The sequence below is a fragment of the Podarcis vaucheri genome, assembly GCF_965113315.1.
Source record: "Podarcis vaucheri genome assembly, chromosome: 9".
NCBI lineage: Eukaryota > Metazoa > Chordata > Lepidosauria > Squamata > Lacertidae > Podarcis > Podarcis vaucheri.
In genome coordinates, this window is record NC_138767.1 from 61175704 (window position 1) to 61201318 (window position 25615).

The 25615-nt window shown below is 45.0% G+C and overlaps 1 protein-coding gene across 23 annotated transcripts in view; it reads left to right on the plus strand.

The window, feature by feature from the left end:
- The window catches only part of ATP10D (ATPase phospholipid transporting 10D (putative)), a 68129-nt gene that overhangs the window by 13545 nt on the left and 28969 nt on the right, over positions 1-25615 (plus strand). For 3 of the 23 annotated variants that reach the window (XR_014223509.1, XM_082238023.1, XM_082238043.1), the window contains exons 2-12: positions 1643-1684; positions 2683-2955; positions 3806-3971; positions 9975-10179; positions 12525-12610; positions 14167-14273; positions 15682-15813; positions 17910-18025; positions 20070-20322; positions 24242-24456; positions 24988-25170. Coding sequence is in view for 22 of the 23 variants with exons in the window: in XM_082238023.1 (XP_082094149.1) it covers positions 1643-1684; positions 2683-2955; positions 3806-3971; positions 9975-10179; positions 12525-12610; positions 14167-14273; positions 15682-15813; positions 17910-18025; positions 20070-20322; positions 24242-24456; positions 24988-25170 (1778 nt within the window). In the remaining variant the exon portion in view is untranslated. Of the gene's footprint in view, positions 1-1642; positions 1685-2677; positions 2956-3776; positions 3972-9974; positions 10180-12524; positions 12611-14166; positions 14274-15681; positions 15814-17909; positions 18026-20069; positions 20323-24241; positions 24457-24987; positions 25171-25615 lie in introns of all 23 variants that reach the window. The other 20 variants (XM_082238030.1, XM_082238044.1, XM_082238029.1 and 17 more) reach the window with 11 other exon arrangements.

Consider the following 25615-nt stretch of genomic DNA (forward strand, 5'->3'; position numbering starts at 1 on the left):
TTTCCCCACTGCCTTCTTTATCTCAGTCAAAACTAGGCCTGAACAGTCTGTGGTGTGGATTCAGTGAGCTGAACTAATGGCGAGGTTTCATTCACCGGATGCCTAGTCGCCCACAGTGGTTAAGCTGGAGTAGCTCAGTTAAGACCACATTTCCATTGTGGCTTTGGCCTTCTAAAGGTGTCATGACTGCCAGCACTTTGTTATGCCTCTTCCCGCCCCCGCTCCCCAGTTCATTGAGAAAAGTTCCTTAGGTAACATGATCTTGGTGCACATTTCACAGATAGTGCGCCTGGGGCACAATGTTATCATCTCTCCCTTAACAGCAGCTCCTTGCATTGATGCTGACTCATGGATTTGGGTGACCAGCTGTGAGTTTAAATGGCTTTTCCTTTCAAAATGCTGTTATCAGCTTAGGCTCACACAGCTTTAACCGTGGTGCTATCCAGAGCTGGCTTCGAAGCCAGGTGTCTTTAGTGCTATATCTGCAGGCTATCGGAACAACTGCAGAAGCGAACATATTACAATACCTCATCATGGGGACTATAGCGGGTAGGATATATTCTGCAGTAGGGAAGCAAATCCCCATTTGCCACTGTTTTTGTATCGGAAAAAGCCAAACCGGGTAAATAAAAAAAACAGGAAATAACTTTGCAAAGAAGAAGAAGAAGAGAGAAAAGTCTGGGTGTAATAATACATTTCCTAGGTATTATTTATTTATACATCCTAGGTATTATTTATTTATACATCCTAGGTATTATTTATTTCCTACATTTTTCTAATGGTTCATGGCCATTAACAGTTTTTTCCATCTCCTTCATTCTCACAACAACCCTGTGAAGTTGGACGCAATCCGATAGGAGCTGAGCAGGACCCTTCAGCACTACCCTTGGACTAATTGAGCATTGACTTTGGCCTGCACATTTTATTGCAGCCAGTTATGTCAAGCAAAGCCCTTTCCATGCTTTGCATAGGACGATCCAGCGGTCCAGTCACCCTTTGCATCCTCCCAGTATCCAGGCTGGGTATACCTAAGCAGGAACACAGCCACATGCAGAACCTAAGGGCAAGCAGGTTTGCTAGATTATCCTAAGTGAAGTATGCAGTGGCGCCTGCTTGCGGTGAAGTGCTAATGTGTGATGGAGCTCTCAGATACATGTATGGTTATAGCTCACCCATGCGGGACACGGGTGGCGCTGTGGGTTAAACCACAGAGCCTAGGGCTTGCCAATCAGAAGGTTGGCGGTTCAAATCCCCGCGACGGGGTGAGCTCCCGTTGCTCGGTCCCAGCTCCTGCCAACCTAGTAGTTCAAAAGCATGTCAAAGTGCACGTAGATAAATAGGCACCGCTCCGGCAGGAAGGTAAACGGCATTTCTGTGCGCTGCTCTGGTTCGCCAGAAGCGGCTTAGTCATGCTGGCCACATGACCCGGAAGCTGTACGCCGGCTCCCTCGGCCAGTAAAGCGAGATGAGCGCACAACCCCAGAGTTGGCCACAACTGGACCTAACAGTCAGGAGTCCCTTTACTTATGGTTCACCCACTCCAGTTCTAGCAATATTGGGTAGGCTCTGTAATCTGTGCACACAAAGATAGATGCTGGAAAAGTAGGTTGCACAGCTGACTTCTCTCTTTTTTTTATTTCAGCAGTTGTCAAGCCACGGGCTACAAGGAAAGAAGGATTTCTTGGTAGGCTATCTAACCTGCTAGTTGGTGGAAGAAGCAGGTTGTGTCTGTTCCTGCAGGGAAAGGGGGATGTGTTGAGTGAGAGGTCAGTAGGGGTGTTGGCAGATAATAGGCCGAGAGAGTATCTTGCCTATTAATACATAGAGCTCTCCAGTCAAACACAGAAGGGGGCACATTTTGAAAAAAATATCTTTTTTTATAATGTTGCACTATTTTAGTGTTGTTAGCCGCCCTGAGCCCGGCTTCGGCTGGGGAGGGCGGGATATAAATAAAATTTATTATTATTATTATTATTATTATTATTATTATTATTATTATTATCTTGCACAAAGACTTTGGCTTTTCTTTTATAACAAACCCATCCCAAAAAATAGCTCTGTAATGTCATTGTGCCATTTAATCAATGATTTCTGGTCTCTTAAATGGTTAGTATCTTTATTATGGTTTTATATGGGCTGCAAGCCAATCCAGATGAGTGGGGCATAAATTAATAGAATAATAATCACCATCATCATCTAAAATTACAGTGGTGCCTCGCAAGACAAAAAGAATCCGTTCTGTGATTCTCTTCGTCTAGCGGTTTTTTCGTCTTGCGAAGCAAGCCCATTGACGGATTAGCGGCTTTTAGCGGCTTATCGGATCAGCTGATAAGTGGCTTAGCGACTTAGAAAAAGGGGGGGAGGGGAAAAACCCCGCAGGAACTCGCAAGACATTTTCGTCTTGCGAAGCAAGCCCATAGGAGATTCGTTTTGCGAAGCACCTCCAAAACGGAAAACTCTTTCGTCTAGCGAGTTTTTCGTCTTGCGAGGCATTCGTCTTGCGGGGCACCACTGTACACTTCAGTGTTAATTTGTTATCATAAAGTTAAAAACTGGCTTTGGATGAATTGGGTGTTTCTCAACACAAAACAGCAATTTGTTGTCGCTTGTAATGTGCATTTCAACTTCACCCAGCTTATTCTGCAACTCTCTCTTTTTATCCTAACATGCTGCAAAGTAAAGGACACGACTTGGTTTTCACGAGAACATGGAAGAGTCACTTCAGTGGGCCAGGTGCAAATGGCAGCGCATGGTTTCTGCAGAAGGCAATAATGATGTCACCTTCCAGCAGCCAGCCAAGACCATCAGTAAACACAGGATCGTTATACCATGTCTGGAGCATTTTAAGGAAGAATACGAAAAAGTATCCCACCTGTATCAAAACAACAGAATACGGACTACAAAGTACCGACTTTGGAACTTTGTACCGAAGAACATATTCGAACAGTTTCACAGGTAACGTGCGCAGTTGTGAAATTAAAGGATAATTAGATAGTATTGTTTGCAACATTCAGAGTGAAAGCAATGGTAGTTTGTTACAGTAATGAACAGTAATGAATTACTAGATAATTTTGGGGACAGATAGTTCCAAATAATCTGCTGGCCCCTTTGAATACGTAATAATTGGCACCCTCGTGGTCAACATTTGCGATAGTTTAGTTGCATGAGATACTGGCATAATGTCACGTTTTGAATTTAATGTAACTGTTGATGTACCCCCGGGTGTAGTCAATGTGGTGGACCACAACTCTCATCATTCCTGGTCATTGATCATGCTAGGTAGGGGCAGGTGAGAACCATAGTCAAGAAGATTTGGAAGGCACCTGGTTGGCTAACCCTGGTATACCCTGTCCTAAGCACCTATGTCCTGATGTAGGAAGCCTTAGGTTTGGACTGTAATTTTAAACATAATAAAACCGAAAAGAGAAAACAGAAAAGGTGATTTGGAAGCATAATGGTTGTGGGAGAAGGTTTGCATTTTGTGGTTGTTTGTAATGTTGCTTTGATTAATCAAGAAACGTTTTCTGATTTTACTCTAGTGTTGTGGGATCTTTTCTGTCATTAGTCCCATGAAGTGAATGCCTAGTCATAACATGCATGCCCATAGTTTGCTATAATATCAATTTACCATTCTTAATGAGCTGAATACTAATCTGAAGTCAACTGCTACTCACTTAGGTGTGTCATATCAAGCTCCAGACACTTTTTTTTTTTTTTACACTCGCTTCAGTGGCTGACACTAACATCCTGTGGGTTGTTGTGTTTGTGTTTTCCAGAGCTGCCAATTTATATTTCTTATTTATAGTTCTGCTGAACTGGGTTCCAGTGGTGGAAGCTTTCAGGAAAGAAATCACCATGATCCCTCTCATTGTGGTTCTCACAATTATTGCTGTGAAAGATGGTGTCGAGGATTACGCAAAATACCAGTTGGACAAAAAAATAAACAATATAGTGACTCAAGTCTATTGTAGGTAAGTAAACCAGAAATAATATTACCATTGCCTTTGACAAATATAAATATGACGCTGAATAATTAGATCCATTTCAACCTGGCTTCCAGTCCAGTTTTGAGGCTGAAACTGCATTGGCCCCCCTGGTAGATGACCTGTGTTGGGAGATTGATGTGGAAATGTTGAGGGTGGCAGGAGAGGATATATTGATTAATATTATCCTCCCTCCCTAACTCGCGTTAGCAAGCTTCTTTACTTAGCAGAGTGCATCCTCCTTTTACGCAGCAGAAAGCTGGTTGCAAACCCGTGTGAGTCTCTTAAAACAAGAAGCAATTCAATTTGGCTTGCCCAGATTGAGATATGTTCTATTATTCCTGGTAAGACCCCTGAATCCATCCTAAAAGAATAAAGACACAACAGTCTTATTCGTAAGTAACAAAAAGGAGTTTTACTCACGATCAGGCAGAGCACAGTGTGTTACAAACAGGTTCACCCCATATGGGAGATAACCTGGGGGACTGCTCCGGCGGGAAGGCAGCCAGCAGTACTGTCCAGGTGAAACAGGAAGTTCGCTGGACGAAAAAAAGATCAAAGCGAAGAAGGTGGCTGCGTGACTTCGCCTTTTACCAGGTCTGGAAAGGTCACGCCCACCTACTAGTCACATGCAAGGAAGGATGCTCCAGGCCAGGAGGAACAGGAAGTTCAAGTGACTGCACCAACATCCCCTGCATGGCCACTCTAGCAAAAGAAGGAATGTTGTACTTGACTGCTCCCAGTGGATTACATCGCACAATTGATGGGTGCAGTCAGAGGCATAGTGTGTGGGGGGGGGGACCGTGGTCCCGGGCACAATTTTGTGCGGAGGTGCAAACAGGCACCCCCACTGCAGGCTCCTTCATCGAAGCCTGGCTCCGAGCGAGAAGGAGCGGCACTCATGCCTGGCCACAGCTCCACCCTCGGGTCGGGCCTGACCCAGGGACGGGGAGCAGGAGAATGGGTGGCGATGCTGCCGCCCACCCTCCTCGGTGCAGGGTGATACCCTGTGGCTCCTTTTGTGTCTCTTTGTGGTTTTCAGTCCTGTCTACCATGGGTGGTATATGAGTGATTGTGCGTGGGGCGTGCAGCTGCTGGTGTTTGCCATAAGCCGTCCTATCCCAGTCTGCTGCCCTCCAGGTGTTTTGGACTCCAGGAACTTGATGACCCTCATGGTCCCTTCCAACTCTACGTTTCTATTATTCTATGGTCGCCTTGTAATTTATCTGGACATACAACAAGAGAGGCCTCTGTAGGAGATCCCAGTTCTTGGGTAGGATTATACAGTGGTACCTCTGGTTAAGTACAGTGGTGCCTCGCAAGACGAAAAGAATCCGTTCTGTGATTCTCTTTGTCTAGCGGTTTTTTCGTCTTGCGAAGCAAGCCCATTGACGGATTAGCGCTATTAGCGGCTTTTAGCGGCTTATCTGCTGATAGGATCAGCTGATAAGCGGCTTAGCGGCTTAGAAAAAGGGGGGGAGGGGGAAAAAACCAGCAGGAACTCGCAAGACATTGTCGTCTTGCGAAGCAAGCCCATAGGAAATTTGTTTTGCAAAGCACCTCCAAAACGGAAAACTCTTTCGTCTAGCGAGTTTTCCGTCTTGCGGGGCACCACTGTACTTAATTCGTTCCAGAGGTCCATTCTTAATCTGAAACTGTTCTTAACCTGAAGCACCACTTTAGCTAATGGGGCCTCCCGCTGCTGCTGTGCCGCCGGAGCACGATTTCTGTTCTCATCCTGAAGCAAAGTTCTTAACCCGAGGTACTATTTCTCGGTTAGCAGAGTCTGTAACCTGAAGCGTATGTAACCCGAGGTACCATTGTATAGAGGAAGGCAGTCTTTCATGAAAGCTGGTTCCAAGACTTTTAAGGTTTGGCAGGTTAAAAATGTGACTAAAAGGTAAAGGGGACCCCTGACCATTAGGTGCAGTCGTGGCCGACTCTAGGGTTGCGACGCTCATCTCGCTCTATTGGCTGAGGGAGCTGGCGTACAACTTCTGGGTCATGTGGCCAGCTTGACTAAGCTGCTTCTGGCGAACCAGCAGTGCACGGAAACGCTGTTTACCTTCCCGCCGCAGTGGTACCTATTTATCTACTTGGACTTTTTGGGGTGCTTTTGAACTGCTAGGTTGGCAGGAACATGGACCAAGCAACGGGAGCTCACCCCGTCGTGGGGATTTGAACCGCTGACCTTCTGATCGGCAAGTCCTAGGCTCTGTGGTTTAACCCACAGTGCCACCCACATCCCTAGCAATGTGAATAGTTGTAGGGAAAGTATAGGCAGCTTTTCCTGTTTGGGGATGGGGGGAAGAGAATGAAACGGTGCTCGCGTTCTCCTCCTGTGCTTAAGCTGATATGCCACAACGGCCATTGACTAGCTCCCCACCTTGCTGCAGTTAAAGGGCTTGAATCCCAATCTGCTTCTGAGGAGACCTAATTTAGATTGGCTATATGTTGAAGCAACTGGTAATTGGCTCTTTATAGATGATTGTGCTGTACTACATTTCCCAGACGATAATGAACCTGCCTTCACACTGGGGTGGGGTGGGGACACACATTGCATCAGATCCAGCTCTCTCTCACAGTGGGCTGCAAAATGCAGAAATACCAGCCAGGTATGGAGGGCGCCACAGATACCAGCCCCCTTGATTCCCCTTCATACTGGCTTTGCACATTTCAAGCCAAGATTTGGCCTTTGAGAATATATTGACATGCGTAACATTGGCTGTGTGCAAACTGAATTTAAAATATTTTCAGATTGAGCTCTTGATAAGGCCTTGAACTCATTATCCGTTTTAGGAAATGTGCGCTGCTTAAAAGTGGTAATTACAGTTTAACGGTATTGTTTTGGGAGGCAAGAGGCTCTTGGCAGACATGAATGCAGCTTTAGTGTGTTTTGTACCTATACTGCTGTATCGATTTTGCACATTGATTTTTATGTCCTCTTAGAAAACCAGTGATAACCATCTAGGAAAGGAAGTAGGCAACTGACTTGTACTAAATATTTTTAGACTGTGCTGCTCCTCCATCCTCCTTTCCTCTGCTTTTGATTCCCTTGCATTTGGGGAAGCAGGAAAATACAAAAAAGTGTATGTCCTCTGTCCTTTGTGGCCTCTCCTTTTAGGCTTGTAGTCTGCTGAATGTTTGCTGATACAGATTTTTGGCCCCAAGGGGAAAAAACTGTTGTTTGTTTGTTTGTGCAATGGTTGCTCTATCCTCTTTTAAAAAACAAACAAATATACCACGAGCCTTTGGGTCTCAGCTAGTTTCCATATTCTAGTTAAGTATAATTAACATGCTTTCCGTCTTGTTTACATATTATTTCCATGATGCTGACAAATGCCAAGTTCTAGTTGACAGATCGGTGGCATGCAATTTCTAAGCAAGTTGTTGCGTTTGGGGTATCAGGAAAATCAAATCTGGAAGGAGCAGGTCTCTCAAATGCAATTGCCCTTTATTGCTACATAATAAAAATAGGACGAGAAACTCTCCAGCATTCAAACTACAGGAGCTCAAGTGGTTTTGATTATTTATTTATTTAAAATAACTATATACCGCTGTATTGTAGAAATGTATTGCAGCGGTTTACAACAATATAAATACATAAAACCATACAGCAAAATCATTTTTAAAAGTTTGAAAAATAAAAGCAAAGGTGTTTTTTAAAAAAACACTTCAGTAGACCGTTGTGAGGGATAGACATCTAATTGTCAGATAGGCCAGTCATTTAAAAGTTAGCACATAAGGTTTTAAAAAAGCACATAACACTGAAACATAGCACCATCTGGTCAGTGACCAAAATAAATCCATTCATTCATTCATTCATTCATTCATAACCCAAGTCCTGTGGGTAGAGTTGCCCTTGAAATCAATTGAATGTGAAAGGGGTCCACATTTCTTGGAAAATGTCTCTGTTCGTTATGCTTCTATAATTGTTCTTCCGTGTCTGGCGAGACGCTCAAACATTGCTGTATCCCAGATATTATTTCCCCATATGTTCAGGGGTATTTCATTCTGGTTCCTCCATTATTGAGCTATCCCTAATTGTGTTACGGTCAGTAAGAAGTCTACTAGTTCTCTGTGGTGGAGCCCAAGTCTATGTCCAAAGATAGCAGGGCCAAGGCAGGATTTGGAGGAAGGGGTTGGCCTGTGATTGTGGATGTAATGGACATAGATATATTCTTTATTAGGGTCCAAAGACCCACCAAGGCAGTTTCGAAAGCAAAATACAGCAGGAATACAATAAAAGATTACAATATGGTCATTATGTGGATTTATCCGGAGCACGTTGATTTCGAATTCTTAGTACTTCTGAGAGAAATTTGGCTATGGCCAGGGTAATATCATTTGTCTTATCTTCAAGAAGATACTTGAGATAGACAGTTTCAGAATTTCCAGGTAAATTTACCATTAAGTGTTTACTGGATCTAAAGGGGAATGCTCCGTTCCAAAAGTTTTTCAACATGGGGGCATTCCCACCAAACGTGAATAAATGAACCAAGTTTTCCACAGGCCTTCTAACATCAATCAAAAGCAGAGGGAGGGAGGGATAATTTTTTTGCCAGCTTGACTGGTGTCTAGTTGCCAGTAGAGGGTGACCTTGAGCGAGGCCTCCTGTAAGGGACCAGAGATGTTTTTAATGGGGGGAGTGTTGCGGCACATTCGTCTGCTTTCTCAATGTTTCCTTACCTGCTAATTTACACATTTTATTATGTAAAAGCCACTTGGGGAAATCTAGCGGTATCTCGCAGAAGTTTAGCACTCATTTCTGCGTTAGTTGTTTCCAGAAAAATCCTGTTAGTTTGGAGAATTGCAGGAGTTGTGTTGTAATCTCACATGGCGAAATTTGAGGTGCCTGCCTCGTTCGAATGCAGCCATGTACATCGAACTCTGTATATACCACCATGTATTCACAACAGTGACTTTTGTGTGGATTGCAGAGGTAGTTAATGTCAAGAGGGAGTCAAGTGTCACAGCAATGCTACTGAAACACACACACAGACTCTACACCATGGGTAGGCAAACTAAGGCCCGGGGGCCGGATCTGGCCCAATCGCCTTTTAAATCCAGCCTGCAAACTGTCCAGGAATCAGCGTGTTTTTACATGAGTAGAATGCGTCCTTTTATTTAAAATGCAGCTCTGGGTTATTTGTGGGGCATAGGAATTCGTTCATTTCCCCCCCCCCTTCAAAATACAGTCCAGCCCCCCCCCAAGGTCTGAGGGACAGTGGACCGCCCCCCTGCTGAAAAAGTTTGCTGACCCCTGCGGCTACACATGGTCAGAGCCTTACCTAAATGAAACTCTATTGTGTGCAAGCTACAGGCAATCCAGAGTTCATTTTAAAAGGTTTAAAACATTAACACTTTTGAATTTCTTTATACCAGGAAATACTCCGAACATGCATAGTTAGATGTGACTGTTAATATCAGATTTTCCTACGTACATGTAAAGTCAAAATTGAATTGACTGCCTTATAAATGCTTTTGTTTACTTCCTTGAGAAACGGATGGATTTTTAAATGCATGGTGGTTTATTGCTTTTTGTATTTCGTTTTGGGACGCGGGTGGCGCTGTGGGCTAAAGCCTCAGCGCCTAGGGCTTGCCGATCGAAAGGTCGGCGGTTCGAATCCCCGCGGCGGGGTGCGCTCCCGCTGCTCGGTCCCAGCGCCTGCCCACCTAGCAGTTCGAAAGCACCCCCGGGGGCAAGTAGATAAATAGGTACCGCTTACCAGCGGGAAGGTAAACGGCGTTCCGTGTGCGGCTCTGGCTCACCAGAGCAGCGTTGTCACGCTGGCCACGTGACCCGGAAGTGTCTGCGGACAGCGCTGGCCCCCGGCCAATAGATGTGAGATGGGCGCACAAACCCCAGAGTCTGTCAAGACTGGCCCGTTCGGGCAGGGGTACCTTTACCTTTACCTTTATTTTGTTTTATCATTTATTTTTTTAAAAAATGGGTCTTGCCACCCCCGCCCCCTGTTTTTTCCTCCCCAGAAATAAAAAGGCATATGTCGAGAAGTTCTGGAAAGATGTTAAAGTTGGCGATTTTATCCGACTGGTGTGTAATGAGGAGATTCCCGCTGACATGGTGCTGATATATACTAGTGATGGAGATGGGATCTGTCACATTGAAACATCAAGCCTTGATGGAGAGACCAACCTGAAACAGAGACAGGTTGTGAGAGGATTTAGCGAGCAGGTATAAATGGGCACTTCTTGGGAGAAAGTCTGTGTATAATCCATATCAGGGGGAATCCTATAAACTTCAATAGTTTTTGACAGTGCTCTTTGTACTGATTTCGGGCTCCTGGCTCTACTCATTCTATCTCCAGGATACCTCTCCCCCCAGCACACACAGAAAAACAACACCAATTTTCTTCCTTCTGGCATCAACCCTTGTGATTTACAATGTCATTCCAGAAACACACACAGGGCTTTTTTTTCAGCCAGAAGTCAGTTCCGGCACCTGTCAGGTTGGTGCCATTGCCATTATTACCATTATAAGAGAACAAGGGAGGTGTTCGTGGTGAGTTCCGGCACCTCTTTTTTCTAGAAAAAGCACTGCACACACACACAAAGGCACACACACCTTGGTGAATGTTGACATTCACCACAATTTGGACATTCACCGCAGCTGAGAATGTTCCTCATTATTAGTTCTCTTGCTGTATAAGAAGCTCTCCATGCAGGTGATTTATCCTACAATTATGATATGCACTATTAATATATCCTGTTTCACAGAGGGGAGAACAGTGGCTGAGGGAGAAGTATTCTACTGTATATACTGGGGGGGGGAGAGTACAATGTAATAAATAGTCATATGCAATGACTAGATAGATAGTCAAAGGAGTCACTAACAGGTGGACTCTTCTACCTTAAAAATAAAAACTTCTCCCTTCTTAGAGATGGGAGGACCTGGAAAAAATGGGGGGGGTGTCTTTTTTCCAAAGCCGTTTTTCCCCGGAAAAATTGAAAAAAAAGAAGTTTGATATAGTTTGAATATTCCGCACACTTTTTTTTCATTTTTTCCTGAAAAAAAAACGCTTTGAAAAAAACACAACCTGTCCCCCCCCCCAAATTTTTCTGTCCCCCCCAGTCCTTCCAGCACCCACACTTTGGAGCTCCTTGCCGATGGACACCAGGCTGGTGCTCTCACTGTACTCTTTCCAGCAACTGCTCAAAACCTTTTCGTTAGGGCCAGCCCATCTGAACACATAGAAGTTGCATGCGATTTACTTCCTTTTCACCACTGCTGACTTCAATCATATTTTGAATACTCTTAAATACTCGCTTTTAACTGTGTTTTATCAATCATTTTAATGTTCTGTTGTATATTTTTGTAAACTGTTTAGAAGCTCTCTTACCATCATGCGGTTTATAATATATAATAACAAATTCAATTTAAAAAAACACACTCCTTTTCCTTTTTAAACAGAGTTTGAGCCTTAGTGCAACTTACTCTTCAGTAACTGGATGTTGGTTACTTCTGGGCCTGGCATGCAAAAAAATTGCCTCATGCTTTTCCCCGACTGTCCTTGAGTAGAGATGGGAAGGCCTGGGAAAAAAACCAGGAAAATGGGGGGGGGGGACACTGGTTTTCCCCCCGTTTTTTAGAATTCCATGAGAAAAATGACAAAGAGGAAGAGGAAGAAGAAATGGAAAATGATAGCAGTAGTTAAGGAAATGAGATACAATAAACTGCATGTATATGTTGTGTCTTCTGTTTCTCTCTTTTTTTAAAAGCACTACTCAAAGGGTAGACCTTCTATGGAGCTTAAATATTGAGGTGGACCTTAACTTTATTTGCTGTTGGTGCTAAGGGGCAAATCTGATTATTTTTTATGTTGATGGTTTCTTGCTTTTTTTGTTGCTTTTGAGGGAAAGGGGGGTGGTTACCTGTTTTATTGTGAGCATGATACTTTTATATACCCTGTGTTTCACACAATTTGTAAAACTACTCCACACTGAACTTTTTTTCCTTCAGTTTTTCCAAAATTTCTGTTTTTTATGGGGGGGGACTTTTTTTTTTCTCATGGCTTCAAAATTTCCGGAAATTTTACATCTCTATCCCTTCTCAGTGCTTATTTGTCAGTTACATTTCTGTCACGATGTCATAAAGTAACCAACCAATTCTTATTTATGTGGCATATGGGGCTTGATTAAACCAAGTGAGGCCTTGGGTCTGTCTGAGCCATTTTCTTTCCCTCTGGTAAGCACTGGCAGAGATCTGTAACAACAACTTCTGCCCTTTTTTCAGCCATTCAAGAGACTCTTCTCAGTCACCTCAGAGTGGGTTTTACTTTTTCTTTCTACCTAGGATGCAGCCAATAAGCAGGAAAGCAGGCCTTCCTGTGAACCTGCTCAGGTCTCTGAGAATCTAGATTTAGCAGTACCTGGATTTTTACCTCAGGTTGTCATGCCAACCAGCCTAGATAGGCATGCAAAGAATTGATGCGATAATTCATTACTTTAACGAAGTTGCTGCATCCCACGTTTGAGCTCCATTTCCCCCCTTCTCTCCCCCCCCCCTCAATTTGTATCTAGGAAACTGAAGTTGATCCGGAAAATTTCGTAAGCAGGATAGAGTGTGAGGCGCCAAACAATGATCTTACCAGGTTCCGGGGGTTTATGTAAGTAATTTGGGGTAAGCTCTGTCTGCTCTCTCTGCTTGATAAAATATTATAGCACTCGTGTTAAAGTGAAGAGCAGCAGCTAGCAGTCTCCAGGCCATACCAAGCCACTTTCTGGCTGTTGATTATTCTCCTCGCAGAGGTGACTGGGGTGGAAGGCACAAATGGTTATGGGATGTGACTTGACAGCAAATTGCCTTCGTGGATGAATTTTTGGGCCTTCACTCCTTTGTCAAAGTGGTTTCCTGGCAAATCTTGTTTGCCAGCTATGCAAACTCTTGGTCCCATGGAAAGCCCTCGGCTTCAGAGTCAAGGGAGGCTCCCAGCTTGAAGTTGGAAAGCTTATTAGCAACTTTACATTATTAGGCTACATTATCAAAGTATTTCTGTCACGGCCTGACACCATATGCCATTGAATTTGATTTACAGTGGAACCTTGGTTCTCAAACGCCTTGGTACTCGAACATTTCGGCTCCCGAATGCCGAAAACCAGGAAGTAAGTGTTCCAGTTTTGGAACGTTTTTCGGAAGCCGAACGTCGGATGCGGTTGTCAGCTATTGTTTCCAGGGCGCCTGCACCAATCGGAAGCCACGCCTTGGTTTTCAAATGTTTTAGAAGTCGAACGGACTTCTGGAACGGATTATGTTTGAGAACCAAGGTACCACTGTATTACAATTCAAACACCAAGGAAGGATTGCACTGAAAGTGCCCTTGTCAGGCTTTCCCCTCAATCACTAGCCCAAACACACCAAGACTCTTCACTTGGAGATGTTTACAATGCAGGCAAGATGCTCCAGGACAGCCTTCACCAACTTGGTGCCTTCCAAATTCGTTGAAAATCAGATATATAATCTAGGCAACAAATGGCTCCTTAAACCAAGGTTGCAGTCACAAAAGCGGAATGTTTAGTTGCTGTTTTAGGGCAAGACAGCTCTAAAGTCTTGTTTTTCAAATGAGGGACTGGCTGTGATTGATTCTCAGTTGAACTTCTGGTTCTAGTTCAGATGGCAACCTGGAACTAGGTTAACAACTTTGAGAACTGAAAGAAGGAAAGTCACTTGATCCTGGGACAGTCCACATATATTTTCTTGTATTCTGACCTCTTTATCTTAACAGTCTCTGCTTCCACTCAGGCTGCAGAGGAAAAAGCCGTTTGGTTCCAGAAATTCATTCCGTTTGTGCAGATAAATTATAGCTGATAGAATTCTACAAGGTGGCGTATCAGTTGATGAAAACAGTCTAGATCCAATGATCCCCAGATGGTGGCAATGTCCTAGCACCCAGGCATCTCAGCTTGGTTGCAAGTGGTTGAAAGCAAAATATGTCTGGCGTCTGGCTAATTTCGGACACAGGTTGGACTGCAAGTCCCATCAGCCCTAGCTGGTGCAGCCTGACAGCATCTAGAGGGCACCAGGTTGTCAAAGACTGCTCTAGGATATATTCTTTTGAATGTCTTGTCCGTGGGTGTTGGCAGTGTTTGCAGAGCCTTTGTGAACACGAGTGCGTCTTGAGTGTCTCGAGGCAAATAACCATCACACCTGGATTTGTCTTTACAGGGAGCACCCAGATAATGAACGAGTGGGCCTGAGCAAGAACAACTTGCTGATGAGAGGATGCACCATCAGAAATACAACAGTTGTTGTTGGCATTGTGGTGTACGCAGGTCAGTGCCCTGGCTAGATGTCGCTGGTTTGCACGGCCTGAGAAATGAAGCCGTTCATTGCCATCCCTGGCAAAACACAAAGGGTTGCCCCCAACGTTACTCAGAGTAAACCCATTGAAATGATAGACACAGCTAATTTATGCCAATGAATTTCAGGGGATTCTACTCCCATTGAATGCTCTCCCCAAGGAGGTTCGGCCGGTGCCTTCATTGCATATCTTTAGGCACCAGGCAAAAATGTTCCTCTTCTTCCAGGCCTTGGGGCTGATTGATATCTGATGCCCTTTTTAAATGGGAGGGTGGATTATTGGTTCGTCATCGTTCTTATTTTTGCTGTGTTTTATGATTTTCATCTTGTAATTTTATGTCGTAAACCGCCCCGTGATCTACAGATGAAGGGTGGGACACAAATTTAATAAAAAATAAGTAATAATAAAAATAATGCTCTAAGGATTTGGTTGGGTGCAGCCTAATACTTTGTGCGATAAAGGCTATTCTAGGGGTGTAACTGTTAAATATAGAGGATTAATCCATTATGATGCCAAGTGAAGGTTGGAAGGGAGGTCCAATAAATAGCAAAGGCTCCTAAAATCGGTGTCTCCTCACATCAATTTCCCCTCCTCCCAGTTGTTCCACAGAATTCTTTATATAAAGATCAATATTTAAAACATTCCTGTTCCCCCCTCCAGTTCAAAATGTCCTGGGCATTTCATAGCCATAAAACAGTTTACAGCAATAAAAAGCACAGTGCTATAATTTTAGCATAGTGGGTTAAAAAAACAACAACTGCAAAGTTGTTAATCCTTGGGAAATAAAAAGGATTTTGCCAGGCATGTAACAGACGTTAATGTCTTAGGCTCTAGGCTAGCCTCCCTGGAGAGTGTGTGTGTGTTTGACAACTAGGGCACCATAAACAAAAATGCCCTCTTTCCAAGGAGCTACTGGGAACAGAGCCTGCCTCTATTTGCATAGCATCCAGGTTTTGGTTTTTGTTTTACTTCTTGGTCAAATGGGAGTAGCGATGGGCAACTGGAAAGCCCAAGGACTCAGTCTGGCACAGATGACACAGTCTGACTGGCTGCAGAAGCAACTTCCTCCCCAGCCCATTATTTAACTCAAACTACTTCCTTAAGCTAGCACAGGCCTTCTGCAGCTTTGATTTATGCCTGGCTGGCTATATGCTGACTCTGTGTAACTTCCATCTGGCGTCCAAGTTAGGAATTTTGGCCCTTGGGATTTCCTCCACCCTTCTCCAGTCCAAGCGGCCATTTGTATCTAGTAAGCATCATGGGACTCGGGTGCCAAACTTTGCAAAAGTTATCACAACCAGTGTCTATCCTTGGCGGGGAACAGTTTTAATTGTTTCAGTTTGCATTAAAAGATCCGACGTGTTTTGTGTTGTCGAAAGGTCACGAAACCAAGGCAATGTTAAACAACACAGGGCTTCGGTACAAGCGAAGTAAGCTAGAGAAGAGCGTAAACAAAGACATCATCTGGTGTGTTCTGCTTCTAGTTGTGATGTGCTCTATAGGGGCCGTGGGTAAGTGAAGAGTTAAGATACACTCTACAAAATAGGATATTCTCTCTCTATACGTCTGTTTAGGACTCTATGTTTTAAGGGTTTTTCTAATGGAGTTTAGCATTTTTTTGGGGGGGGGGTCCCAAGACCTTACGTTGCCTGAGGTGAAAAGCAAAATGGCGTCTCTCCCCACTGGGATTCCATGCACGGAAGTTGACCAGACTGGCAACCAATTCTTATTTCAACACTGCAGATGGGACAATAGGGGTTCAATCTGCATGCTAAGCGGCCTCTATTTGACTCCCGTTTATGGAGAGCTCTATTCTGAAGTGCCGTTTTTAGTTGTATGGTTTACACTGGCCATATCCGCACCATGGGACATGGGTGGCACTGTGGGTTAAACCACAGAGCCTAGGACTTGCCGATCAGAAGGTCAGCGGTTCGAATCCCCGTGACGGGGTGAGCTCCTGTTGCTCGGTCCCTGCTCCTGCCAACCTAGCAGTTCGAAAGCACGTCAAAGTGCAAGTAGATAAATAGGTACAGCTCCGGTGGGAAGGTAAACGGCGTTTCCGTGCACTGCTCTGGTTCACCAGAAGCGACTTAGTCATGCTGGCCACATGACCTGGAAGCTGTACGCCGGCTCCCTTGGCCAATAAAGCAAGATGAACGCCACAACCCCAGAGTCGGCCACGACTGGACCTAATGGTCAGGGGTCCCTTTACCTTTATCCGCACCATACATTGGAAGTAGTCTTGTACTGCTTTTAACAGTCACGGATTTCCCCCCAAGAATCCTGGGAACTGTAGTTTGCTAAAGGTCCTGAGAGTTGTTAGGAGGCCCCTGTTCCCAACTACAGTTCTCACAGTGGTTTAACAGCCAGTCCCTCTTCCCAGGGACCTCTAGGAAATCAGCTGTGTGAGGGGAATAAGGGTCTCCTAACAACTCTCATATCACCTTTAACAAACTACATTTCCCAGGGTTCTTTGCTGAATGCCTGATTCTGCTTTCAATGTATAATGCAGATGGGGCTGCTATGAAACTATCACTGGCTTCATTTGCCATTTTAACGTAGAGCACATGTTTTGCCTGTAGAAGCTCCCAGGTTTGATTCCTGCTATCCCCAGGCATCAGATGATATAAATATAGCTGCAGCTGCTTTGAAATCTCGAATACTTATTTTATTGTTCTGCTGGTGTATAAATAAACTGAATAGCACAAGCCTTGCCTGATTTTTCACCCACATCGTATATTTAAAGCGCATGGCTCTGCCCCAAAGAACCCTGGGAACTGTAGTACATTAAGGGTGCCAGGAATCCTAGCTATGTGAACGGCTAAACTACAATTCCCATGATTCTTTTTTGGGGGGGGTGTTTGCTTTAAATGTACAGCATCTGAATGTGTTATAGGTTTCTGAAAGTATAGCAAGTTTAATAGTACCATGTGCTCTGAGGCATTTTTGCTCAGGAAAAAAAGTCATACTGAATCTAGTGAGGTTTTTTTTAACAAGGGAGCATGTATAGGATTGAGGGACGCGGGTGGCGCTGTGGTCTAAACCACAGAGCCTAGGACTTGCTGATTAGAAGGTTGGCAGTTCAAATCCCCGTGACGGGGTGAGCTCCTGTTGCTCGGTCCCTGCTCCTGCCCACCTAGCAGTTCGAAAGCATGTCAAGTGCAAGTAGATAAATAGGTCCTGCTCCGGCGGGAAGGTAAACTGCATTTCTGAGTGCTGCTCTGGTTCGCCAGCAGCGGCTTAGTCATTCTGGCCACATGACCCAGAAGCTGTCTGTGGACAAATGCCGGCTCCAATCCCAGAGTTGTCCACGACTGGACCTAACGGTCAGGGGTACCTTTACCTTTACTTTTATGTATAGGATTGCAACCTTCATCAGCTTATTTTTTAGATGATTTTTAAAATATAAAGCCAGGGCAGTTTAGAAGCTGATTGATAACTTTGTTGTCTGCGTTCCCCAACCTGGTGCCCTCTAGATCAGCAGGGCCTGACGAGAGTTGTCCAAAACTTCTGGAGGAGGCACCAGGTTGGGGAAGCCAGGTTGGGAACGCAGTGCCATTCATAGTTTTGATTTTGTTAATGGATTCTTTATCTTCTTTTTAAAAAGGTCATGGGTTTTGGCTAGGTGCCCATCCAGACCCACCTCTCTATAGTAGCGGGAAGCAAATTGCTCCAGCAATGGGAGCGTTTTTTATGTTCTGGACAATGATAATTTTATTGCAGGTAAGTTCGTGGTTTGGTTGGTACTGCTTTCTTTAATACTACCGTACTAGAAAGCCAAAGTAACTTTAATTTAGTAGGTGTGTTCCAGAGCTGCTTCTTTTTTAAGAATTGTAGAACTTTGGAAGGGACATTGGAGCTTGTCTAGTCCTGCTCAGTGCAGGATCTGTAATGCAAGGTGCAACTTCCCTGACATATGGCCATCCAACCCTCTGGACACCCCCTTGTTTCTCCGCCCCCTTCTTAAAATGTGGCGCACTGAACCTAGAGGCAGTACTCTGGATGCAACTGAGAAGTACAGAAGTAATAATAATTATAAATAGAACAGAACTACTGCCTCTTATGATCTGAGCCCTGTGCTTCTGGAAAAGCAGCCAAAAATTGGATTAGTGTTTTTTCAGCACTCATGTTATACGGGTGGCTCATAGTCAACTTAGGATCCCAACTCTATGATTCTATGATTCTATGATTCTATGATCGGCTGAGATGCTTAGATCAGGATTAGCCAATGGGCTGCCCTTGGGATGTTGTGGACTACAGCTGCTGTTGGCCATAGGCAGCATGGCCAATGGGCAGGAATGATGGCTGTATCACCTATAAGTTTCATAGTCGACAACATCTGGATGACACCACAATGGTAATCCCTGGCCTAGATCTTTTGTACATTCTCTACTTGTTTTCGTTGTTCTATTGTAGCAAAATTCAGGACTTTGCATATACAGAGGTCTCCTCGCTTACGTGTGTTTGACTCCCGCGCGTATATGTGCAGTGCTGGGAAATAATTAAATCAATCTATTTTAACTGCAAAAAAGGCCAAAAACGGCCTGAATAGAGCAGAAAAACCAACTACCAATCCAGGAGCATTTGCACCAACCTTTCAGTCTCATTTTTAATAGTGTTTTTCAAGGGTTCCCAGAGGTTTTGATGATGTTTACAAGCTTTTTAGACGGTGTTCCCCACTGTATGTGATTTCACGTCTACATGTACCACCTGGGAATGTAACCCCCGCATTAGTGGGGAAACACCTACATCATAGTTGGGTAACAGTCTTGAGTTCATATTTTAATCCTGCTTCTGTCTACTGCCAAGCTGGTTGTCCCAGCTTTGTATCAGCTGCATATTTGATAAACATCTGGCTACAGGATCTGATAAACATCTGCAGGATCTGATTTCTTTCCGCAGGGCCTGTAAGACAGAGTTGTTCCGCCTGGCCTTTGGCTTGGAATCAACTTGATCCCCTCCCCCTCTTTCCCTTTTCCTTTCTCCTTCTGTGATGGAACTCCTATTTGGGGACTTCCCTTGCTTTTTTCTGGCTCATGTAGGACCAGTCTGGATAGTTGGCCTTGGTGAAGACTTGACGTTTTCATCCCCAAAAAAGTTTTTGATTTGCGTTTCTACTGAAATGAGGCTGCATTTTTATGTTTTATTTTAATCTTGTTTTTAAGTTGTATTTCAATCAATTGTTTTTATACCTGGTGTTAGCCGCCCTGAGCCCGGTCTTGGCTGGGGAGGGCGGGGTATAAATAAAATTTATGATGATGATGATGATATTACATCCTTTTCCAAGTCACTTACAGAACCTTGTGGCACTTCACTTGGGACCTTTATCCAAGTTAATGTAGCGCTATTAACAAGCAGTAGTTGGGTGCAGTTGTACAACCGCCTGTGAGTTAACCTAACATTAATCTTGGCAAGCCCATGACAGACTTTCTCAAATGATTTGCTGAAATCAAGATACACTATGCCCACGGCCTTCTCATGGTCTGCCAAACCAGTAACTATCGAAACAGCAGATGTGGTTAGTCTAGGGTGACTTATTTTTGATAACGCCATACTGTTCCTCTTCCGTTCTGTTGATTTTTAGCAAGATACACCCTTCCGCTAGCCAACTCCAGTCACGGGTCTCATTCCGCCGAGTCTCAGTGATCCCTGTTGGATCAACCTCACCCCCATCATTTTAGGATTTCGGGTTCGTTTTCTGGTGCAGTTGAGGGCAGGATCTGACTTCGTGAGCAAGCCATACTAAATCCGCTTCTTGCCTTGACAGGTTTTGATCCCGATTTCTCTTTATGTCTCCATTGAATTTGTCAAATTGGGGCAAATCTATTTTATCCGGAATGATCTTGATTTGTACCATGAACCGACAGACACTGGGATCCGGTGTGGATCGCTGAATATTGCCGAAGACCTTGGGCAGATTGAGTACATTTTCTCTGATAAGACCGGAACCCTCACTGAGAACAAAATGGTTTTCCGAAGATGCAGCATTGCAGGGATGGAATACGGTCACGAAGAGAACGGTAAGGCTGCGGGAGAAAGCTGCTTTTGTACCAGGACTGCAGTCTCAGGCGTCAATCCTAAACACACTTGGCTTACACCTAAGCGCAAAAGATTGCACTTTGTTAAGGCTGCAATTCTACAAGTACTGTAGATTCCGTCGTATAAGACGACTTTTAAACCCCAGAAAATAGGTTAAAAAGTCGGGGGTCATCTTATACGCCGGGTATGGCTTTCTCCCGGCACAGAGCCCGCCCACCGCTGCTGCCCAGTGTATAAGACTGGGCTTATAAGACGAACCCCCAAATTGGCAGCTGCCAATTTTGGGGGGTCATCTAATACGCCCAGTCGCCTGATACAGCGGAATCTACGGTAGTCTTGGAAGGAAACCCCCCAGTGGGCTATACTTCTGAATTGTTGTTTTTTTCCTAGACCAACAGTCTAGGAAACTGCATTCCTTAACATTCTTACTTGGAAGGAAATAATACTGCAAGCAGTGTTACTAACCCCTTGAGTAAAAGAGGCTAAGGTTTAGGCTGTTGACCCCTAGTTCTGCATGTGTGTGTACATGATTGCCAAGGGCAGAGGAAGGGAGGTGTGGTGGGGGTGGTCTGACCCGGGTGTCACCGAGGGGGGGGGGGTGACAAAATGCTGGACTCACAGCAGGGCCTGCAGCGGGAGTGACTCCTGGGAGTGACGCAGTGGCTTGGGTTCCCGCAGGCTCCGCGCTGCCCCAGATGATCCGCCCACCACCTCCCCCTCAGCTGTAGGGCAGCTGAGTGGGAGGAGGCAGGCAGACTCCTTGGAGGACCCACGGAGCGTCCTGCCCTTGCTCACCCCACCCCCACAAGTGGCTGGCCCCGCCTCTGGGCACACGCCCTAGCCCAGTGCCTGATCAGCTTGCTCCACCGCTGATGATTGCACTGCCTCTAGTCTGAATCGAAGGAACCACGCTACTGGTTCCTTGTGTCCCGTGGGACTTTTGGAAGTGCCCCCCTGGGAATAACAGAAGCCGTTTGCAGTGTCCCACCGATCAAGCATGCTGTTCTTGTGGGTGTAGGGGTGGTTAAAAATCACATTGGGCGTATGCAATGCTTTGGAAGTGCCTAAAGCTTGGCTTTCTGTCCTATACATTTAAACAGTATCAACTGTCTCGTCGTTGTTGTTGTTGTTCCCCACCCATCTGGCCGGGTTGCCACAGCCACTCTGGGCGGCTTCCCACACATATACCGTATTGGCCTGAATATAAGCCGCACCCGAATATAAGCTGTACCTTTAAAATTCAAGGGGGTAAAAGAAAAAAAATTCCGCACCCGTTGCATTTTGCGGTATGTCTGTTTCAGCAGCGATATCGTAAAAGCCCATTTTTGTAAGGTCACAAATTTAAGCCGCACTTTAACTTTTCACAGTCTGAATTTATTTTTTTTGGGGGGGAAGGAGTGAGACTTATAATCAGGTCAATACGGTAAAAACATAATAAAACATCAAACATTAAAAACTACCTGATCCAGGGCTACCTTCAGGTGTCTTCTAAAAGTTGTGGAGTTCTTTATCTGCTTGACATCTGATGAGAGGGCGTTCCACAGGGAGGGTGCCACCGCCAAGAAGGCCCTCTGCCTGGTACCCTGTAACTTCACTTCTTGCTGTGGGGGAACTGCCCGAAGGTATTCGGAGCTGGACCTCACTGGTATTTGGGCTGAATGATGGGGGTGGGGCTGTTCCTTCAGGTATACTGGGCCAAGGACGTTTAGGGCTTTAATGGTCAGCGCCAACACTTTGATTTGTGCTCAGAAATGTATTGGGAGCCAGGTACGAGCATCTTATTATAGCCCCCGTGGCATCTCTGTAGAAGTCCACTTCTTAGTCCACCTTTTCATGTTCTGTGCTCATTACTTGTAGTCTGTACAAAAGGATGTGCTAGAAAGCGACAGGCATGTTGGGCCTGTAAACACAAAATTCTTTAAAAAATGGAGTATGCCTTTTTATCCCATGCAGGCTCAGACTGCTTTGCCGTTGGGGCCTTGTGCATGCTAAGGAAATTCATAAAACCTTGATTAGGATGGCACCATAGAAACGAAACTGTAAACATGCATATTGCAGGTTTTCATCCATTCAATCCTATATATACATATTTATCAGTAAGGCTTGTATTGGGTAAATTAAGCTGTGCTCGTTCATGTACTAGATGTACTTTATAAATCAGTCTAGCTCTGCAGCAATCATTGAAGAAGTTTGCCCTTTCAAGCAGCAAGGCCTAAATCTGCATGAAATCACAAACCAAATCCATGACAACGGAGGATGACTCACTGCGCAGTCCCCATGTAAACTGGCTGGTGTATCTGAGGCCGTTCATTTAGGAAGACGGCGATGCCCTCCAGTGGCACATTGGGAAATTATTTGAAATCAAACAAGCAAACGCTGGAAATTTAACTCTGGAAAGCTTTGTGTACAAGTTTCAGTAATACTGCTAGGGAATGCATGCAGCAAAATGTGCATTCAAGCACGTATCATATACCGTATTTTTCGCCCTATAGGACGCACTTTTTCCCCTCCAAAAATGAAGGGGAAATGTGTGTGCGTCCTATGGGGCGAATGCAGGCTTTCGCTGAAGCCTGGAGAGCGAGAGGGGTCGGTGCGCACTGACACCTCTTGCTCTCCAGGCTTCAGGAGAGCCCCACCGCCAGACCCACAAGCTCGGGGGACAGCGGGGAGGCGCAGCGCACCTTTCCCGCTGTCCCCCGACTTGGTTAGAAGGCTGGCGGAGGGATTCCCCCTCCTCCAGCCCCGCAAGCTCCCAGAGCCATGCCAAAGCTGCACGCAGCTTCGGCATCGCTCTGGGTCCTGTTCTGTACAGTGCCTTCCCACCCCACCCCGGGCAGTGTCTAAATGTAAGATGTGATTAATAAACTCAAGCAGACAATGATCTAGATTAGAAATGGCCACAACTGTGTTGATTACAGATATAAGTGGATTTTGTGTTTTTATATATGTTGGAAGCTGCCCAGAGTGTCAGATGGGTGGAGTTAATAATGTTGTTGTTGTTGTTGTTGTTGTCGTTGTTTTGGCTCTGGCATTGGGTGTATATCCGTTCCAGCTCCCCATCCCACAACAAAACAACAACAACAATTTATTTAATTTCTAAAAGGGAAGGAAACTCCATTCCCCTGAGTTCCGGCTAAAAAACCCAACACCTGAATATTATGATCACGTCAGAATATTTCTGACCGCTATTAAAGGAAAAAATAGAGGTGGGAAGTCACTGTTTTTCTTGTTTTGCAGCTCTTCGTAATTCTGTAACTTGGTAAATAGAAGATGATCCTTGATTGCAGATCTGAGTTTTGACTCTCCCCCCTCCCCACGTCAAATGCCAAATACAGTCGTACCTTGGTTCTTGAACGAAATCCATTCCGGAAGTCTGTTTGACTTCCAAAAACATTCAAAAAACCAAGGCACAGCTTCCGATTGGCTGCAGAGCTTCCTGCACTCAACCGGAAGCAGCGTTGGACATTGGGCTTCCCAAAAAGTTCGAAAACTGGAACACTCACTTCTGGGTTTGCGGTGATTGGGAGCCAAAATGATCAAGAACTAAGCTGTTCGAAAACCAAGGTACGACTGAATGATTCATGGGAGGAAGTCCACTAGGACCAGGAATTCCTTGTCTTTGCTTTCGCTGTTGACTTGGGACTGCTAAAATGGGGGATCAGTTGAGTATCTCGAAGGTCATAATACAAAGACCAGCGGCAAGTGGCGTGCGGCACATAGCTGCTGCTCATAATGGCTTTGTTTATTTTGTGCCACCTTAGGCTCCGTGATGCAGGAAAGGTGGGGGTATAACTAATAAATACATTGAATTCCTTGGGTTGAGAATATGGGACCAGTCATAGATTCATTATTTTACTTTAAATAATCATGTGGGTAATCTCTTTCTCTCTGTCTGTCTAGCTAAGAGGCTAGAATCATACCTAGATTATGAAGATGAAGAAGATGAAGAAGGAATACGCGCTTCATATTCCTCTTTGAAGCGTCTGTCAAGGTTTTCCACCTGCAAATCGGGTCATTTCCTGAGTACAAAGTCTTTGAGCCACTTGTTTAGCTCCACCTCCGCCTTGCAAACTAGTATATCACGGACGACACAAATGGCCTTCAGCAGCCCAATTGTAAGTGTGTTCCTTGAGCCTATGCGGGACTTGTGTGTGGGCTTCTGGCTGACCTATTCATGTATATCTATGCAGGCACCACTGAGCCTCTGGGGCAGGGGTCAGCAGACTTTTTCAACCGCAGGTCGGTCCATGTGGTGGGCCAGACTATATTTTGGAAAGGAAAAAAATGAACGAATTCCTATGCCCCACAAATAACCCAGAGGTGCATTTGAAATAAAAGCACACATTCTACTCATGTAAAAACATGCTGATTCCTGGACTATCCGCGGGCCGGATTGAGAAAGCGATTGGGCCACATCTGGCCCACAGGCCTTAGGTTGCCTGCCCCTGCTCTGGGGCTTGCTGATCAGAAGGTCGGTGGTTCGAAATGCTAGAGAACTAGCCTGCGCACTTGAGTTATGAATGAACAAAATTTCTGAAAAGCTGGGTCTTCCAGCAGCATGGCGTCATTGCTATATGACCTTTGGGGGAGAGGGAAGATAATTTTGACGAGAACCTTACCTTCCTTGTTTTTGCTTGACCAACAAGGAGACTGATGTTGTGCCAGATAAACTCCTTGAAAGGAAGTTGAGGAGGATCACTTTCAAATCCTATACAATATCTGAGACGGTTGGGCTAACGCCAGAGATAGTGTACATCGCTGAATTCTTCATCGCTCTGTCGATTTGCAACACTGTCGTTGTTTCAACGCCTGATCAACCACAGCGAAAGGTAAGGCAGGGGAGAAACTAGAGATGCTGCTGGTGCTTATATATGTGTGTGTGTATATATATGTGTGTGTGAGTAGTAATTATTATTGAAGAAGACATATGCCTCCAGATGTCTTCTAAAAGGCAGATAGTTGTTTATTTCTTTGACATCTGACGGAAGGGTGTTCCACAGGGCAGGTGCCACTACCCAGAAGGCCCTGCGCCTGGTTTCCTGTAACCTCACTTCTCACAATGAAGGAACCTCCAGAAGGTCCTGGGAGCTAGACTTCAGTGTCTGGGCTGAATGATGGGGGTGGAGACGCTCCTTCAAGTATACAGGGCCAAAACTGTTTAGGACTTCAAAGGCCTACACCAACAATTTGAATTGTGCCCGGAAATGTACTGGGAGCCAACAAAGATCCTTTAGGACCAGGGTTATATGGTCTGGGCAGCCACTCCCAGTCACC